The 5523-nt window shown below is 33.0% G+C and overlaps 1 protein-coding gene across 1 annotated transcript; it reads left to right on the top strand.

The window, feature by feature from the left end:
* Positions 1 to 2517: 2517 nt before the first annotated feature.
* LOC104887319 (mannose/glucose-specific lectin) lies at positions 2518 to 3969 on the top strand. The gene is made up of 4 exons (XM_010671934.4): positions 2518 to 2676; positions 2821 to 3021; positions 3299 to 3559; positions 3751 to 3969. The coding sequence occupies exons 1-4, from the start codon at positions 2656 to 2658 to the stop codon at positions 3766 to 3768; spliced, it is 501 nt and encodes a 166-aa protein (XP_010670236.1). The 5' UTR covers positions 2518 to 2655; the 3' UTR covers positions 3769 to 3969.
* The last annotated feature ends 1554 nt before the right edge of the window (positions 3970 to 5523 follow it).

The raw sequence follows: 5523 nt of genomic DNA, 5'->3' as shown, positions 1-5523 counted from the left end.
TTTATGACAGGGTTATAACTTATGTTTTATTTCTTTGTCTTCTATTTCCTTTTTTAATCCTCCAATTATTAATTGACTCCCCTTTTTATCCGTAAATCTCACCCTTCCACCAAGTATTAATACTTTAAGGCATATTATCTCAGATAACCCGGTATATAGACCATTTTCCCAAATAATCTCGATATGTTTGCCCCTTATTGTGGATAACCGTAAACTTATATTTTATCATTAAACTCAACGAAATAGCTAACGACGTTAATTCTTTGACATTTATAATTAGTAACCTAATTTTTTAAAATAAAAAAATCATTTATGAACATCACCCCGTCTTGTTCTTTATATCATGTCTTCATCCTCTCTCTCCTTTCCACCTCCGCCACCACCCCCGATTTTCTATCTCCTCCTCCACCCCCTGCTTCACCTCTCTCTCCTCTTCCATCCCCCCTGCTTCACTACTCTCTCTTATCATCCACCACCTGATTTCCGAATAGGAAAAGTGGAGCAGGCACTCCATACCATTTCGAGCAGGAAGAAGGTCTATGGGGTTTTGGAGTGTGTGCTCCAAACAATACGTAGCGTACGCTCATTCTAGCATACGTGCCTGAATTTAAACATCCATGTTTCTTTCATTTTTCATTAGGATCGAGGTTGTGACCACTCGTTGAAAAGATATCGAGTCAAAGTGTAATATTTAACTTGAATCACTAAAGAATATTTACTGCACTAAAAGTTATGACCATTTGAATTTGACCCTTGTACACAAATCCTTCTAAAAGCTCTTATGTATCCCAAATTGCTCCACTCCATGTTTGGTGTGTGGTATATGGAGACCTGTAAGGTTGATCCTACAATGTCAAATACAATTAAGCATTACTAAACCCTATATAAACATCAAAATAACCAATATTAACAAATAAGTTACAAATAACTCAATTACATTAAATCAAGCAGAATAAGCTAGAAAATAATAAATGAAGAGGAAAAATTATTCTAAACATGAGAAAATTAAGGTATTTGAGTGATAAGAATATCATTCATCAATTAGCGACTTTTAGTCCACAATATTTTATTTCTGGTGAGTGGTCGAAGATTGTAGTTGTCATAGATGGAAGAGTACTGAAAAGGGAGGAATATAGGGGAATGGGTAAGATTAAAAGTGAATGGTATATAAACAAAGTTTATTATGTATTTACGGTAACGTATAGTAAATACAAAGTGATATTTAGCAATCTAATGATTAATTTTAATTGCTTGGAGTACTAAAATTGCTAGTTTATATGAATGATCTTGATTGGTTGAGTCACCCATATCTTTTACAATATTATCTAGAATATATGTTCTGCGTAAGTTATTAGTTGGTGTTATCATCACTATCCATCCTTATGCATGTTCTACAACTTCAATGAAAAGTTGTCAGCACACTAAAACATGTAAGCTTATAAACTTCAAAAAGATTTATTCTTGGACACGTTTTATTGTGGTTACGATGAATGGTTGCAAATATTCGGATGGTGGATGCATGTTATTTTCAACTTTTCCAAATCAGAGATAAGCATTTAAGCATATCATTCTCCATTCAGAATTCTGCTTGTTTTGAACGCTTTGGAATCACTGTATTTTTGTGACATCAATTATAATGGAAAAATCTATCACTAGCTATGCTATACTATACCGTGTTCGTCTAGATTTATTTGTCATGGTCAGATTATACACTATGGATATCATTTTCTCTGCTTATTTCATTAAATGATACTCCCTCCGATCTTTATTAGTTTACCCGTTTTGACTTTTGACACTATTCACATACATGACTTTGACTATCTATTGTAATTTATATTTCAGGAAAAAAATATAATCATGTGAAATCTTGTTGGATTCGTCTCAATGTGTATTATCCAAATATCGATTTTTGTAATTTTTGCTTATCAAAAATTAGAGATATTAAGATTCAAATTAGTGTCTCGACAAATATGCCCCAAAGAAAGGGGTAAACTAATAAAGTCCATAAAGAGTATATAGTAATATAGATCTAAGCTTATCAAAATAACAAGAAAGAACTAGTTTGAGCTCAACCAAAAATTGAAGAATATACTCGATCAAAGCTTAACCCTAAACTTAGATGCACTGGAATTGCAATCAACTAGACTAGGTAATCATGTGAGCCAAACTAACCGGGGCGGAACCAGAAAAATATTTTGGAGGGGGCCAAAAATATAATTTATATTTTTAGGGGGGATCAAATATAAAAATTAAGCTATTTTATTTTTTAAAAATTTCATTTTCGACCTTAATTTTTAGAAAAATTCAAAAGTTTGATGGGATCGCGACTCCCACCGGTCCTCGTGATGTTCCGCCCCTGCAAACTAACATGACCGCAACACCCGAATTAATCGGTTACAACTCCGAGGATGACCAAAGTTGAACTGAACTCGACTAAACTTAAATACGAATAAGTGGCAAGCATTATGGACCAATAGAATATGTTCTTCGTGATACAATAGCGCAGTATAGGAATATCATTAATTCATCATATAGGCAACATAAAGCCCCTTACCTCTTCATGTATAAATAGAGATCTAACCTCCTCAACTTCAGCACATCACAACACACTTACTACAGACCAAGTTTCCATCAACCACTTTCTAAGCTAAGAAAATGGCTCAAGCAATCGCCAAGGTACAATGTTGCAAATTTCTAATCTTTTTTTTTTTTATCTTTGATGCATCAAATCATAATCCATTTTCCATTTCCTAATTATGTCATTAAGAAAATAATTGTCAATATTTATATGTACCTCTACTTTATTATGTGTTTTGGCAGAACCAAATTGTTGCCAAGTACGGACCTTATGGTTCACAGTTGCCAGAAAACTACTGCATGGTACTCCAACAATGTGAGCAGATCAAAGAGGTTATCATAAGGCATGGATTCATTGTTGACGCCCTTGGGTTCGTCATATCTAAGCCATGTGGGCGTACTGAAACCAAAATGTTTGGTGGCAAATGCGGAAACGAGTCCAGAGTTAGTACACAATTATATTATTCAAGACAATTTTAATCTCGCAATTACTTACTAAATTTTAGTATAGAGGAAGTTTTGAAAATATAAGATAGGTAAAAGATGAGAAAAGAATTTTTTTTCATCGGTATATTCTCATATAGGATGATTAAGAATATAGGATCACAGTACATTATCATCAATCTTATAATTGCAAGACGAAATTGTATCTAGCTTCTTGTGTTTCTCAGAGTATTACTAATTTCCCATTTTTTTTCTTACTTTCCATGCATTTATATAGATCGTGCTCAAGTGTGGTGAATTCATCACACAAATTTCTGGAACATACGGAAACTACAAGTACCAGAACAATGAATGCCTTATTGGTACACTCAAGATACACACCAACTTCTGCCCATCAGGATATGGACCATATGGACAAGGAAATGGTATTGAATGTCCACGCAGTTTCTCATCTCCACTCCCAACTAAGGGCCCTATAGTTGGATTTTTCGGAAGGCACAACAACTACCTCGAGTCCACTGGAATATTTGTCAAAGAGGTAAATCCTCATTGCCTTTTTTTTTTATATACAATCGGGTTTGTTTAGTACCTAGCATCTTTAAGAGAAAATTTCCTATGATGCCAATATAATTGTAATGAAGGCTACACTATCTAGCTAGACATGTAACAACTAATTTGTTAACTTTACCCAATTGCTAATGCTTTTATTTGGCTTCTTATGAAACTCAGGAGTGTCCATGCGCTTAAGTATGCTATTGAAGTCTTTGGTTATGAGTATTGATGAATAAATAAGGTGCTTCAACGATGACCTACTACGTTTCCTATTAGAAGCAACACACTTATCTTATGTGATGTCTTGTAATTGTGATTTGTACTCATCATCTTGAGGAACACTGTATTGTTGTCTTGTATGTCTGTTAAATGATATATAAGCTCTTTTTAAAAATATATATTGGACTTGCATATACTTAAAGCATCATGAACCAATAATAATGCGAACTATCCAACACCAGCTGAAGGTTGAAGATATAAGTTCCTAAATCCCATCAAATTCATACATTTAGAATTTTCTTACTATTTGTTCTGTTCACATGTATTCACTCGAAATTATTATTACTGATTAAAAACTGATAAATACTTATGATAAAATCGATGATGAACCTCCTAACGGCTTTTAGACCTAATCGATTTCTTCATTTGACCATAATAATTAATAAGTCTTATGTGATCACTAACTATACATGGTTTCATTTCATAAAACAAAAATCGTAGACCTTTAATAGTCTGATTCTATTATATATTTATATTGGCCACTCCTTGATGGAAAAATACTTTTTTAAAGTAAAAAAGTAGGCAATATTATTAAAGAATAATGTTCGGATAGTCTAATACAACTAGGTCGGAGATTCACATGGGACCATCAAGCCAAACCTTGTCATAAAAACTAGAGGTGACACATTTAACAAGATGATAGGCTATGGATGTCATCTAGCTTAGTTGGTAAAATCTTGTTGGGGTGGTATTCGAGACCTGGGATCGAATTCTGTCTACATCACTGCGCTTAATCACACATTTACGCCAAAATGAGATGATGGGTTGTTTCGTTACATTTTTCACGGTAACAAAAAAAGGAATTAAGCTAATACAATATCTCACATCAAGTGAAAATCGATCAATTGTATAAATTATTCTAAAAATTGAAAGATGATTCTATATCTCACAAGTCACACCGCCAATAATAACGGCCCTATACTTTAATTATACTTTTCTCTTATGGCCCTTTTTCAATTTACACATATTTGATCTTTTCTGACCGAGCTTTATAAGGCGGGATAAGTAGCCACCAGCTAGTTTAGGAAACCACAATTATTTGTTCATTACAACAACTTAAAATCCAACAAGATCTAAGCAGGTCTATGCTATGCTATAATTATCTTTGGAACACAGATTTCACTGCTATTCGCTTTTAGGAGACCACAATTATTTTGCGAGCTTTCCAAAATTTCCTTGCTTGTGACCAAATGAATATGTGGTGATTGTGGTCTCATTTTCATCGATTTTCCTCATTTATTAATTTTTGTACAAATCTCATATGTAGCAATTGAAAAAATGGAGAAAGTGCTACCTTCATTTTTAAATAGTTGCACCACTTTAACCTATACGCAATTTACAAATTACATTTTGATTGTATTTTTTCACAGACATATACAAACAAAAGTTATTTGATATGTTATCGATTTTGTCTTAATGTATATTTCCAAAATGTTAACTATTACTAATAAATTGTCATAGATATTTGTAGTCATAGTTGTACATTAACTAAGCATGATTATTGTCAAAGTGGTACAACTATAATATACCACAAATGTAGTATATTACTAGCTACTTCCTTTATAAGTAGTTGCTACTCATAGTTAAGATTATTTTGGAAACATTGCTTATACTTAAGATCCTTTTCTCTAAGGAAAATTGATGTTATGGTTTTCAACTATGGCCAAATAT

This window comes from Beta vulgaris, chromosome 2 (assembly GCF_026745355.1).
Source record: "Beta vulgaris subsp. vulgaris cultivar EL10 chromosome 2, EL10.2, whole genome shotgun sequence".
Classification (NCBI taxonomy): Eukaryota; Viridiplantae; Streptophyta; class Magnoliopsida; order Caryophyllales; family Amaranthaceae; genus Beta; species Beta vulgaris.
This window is presented reverse-complemented; position numbering and strand designations above follow the sequence as displayed.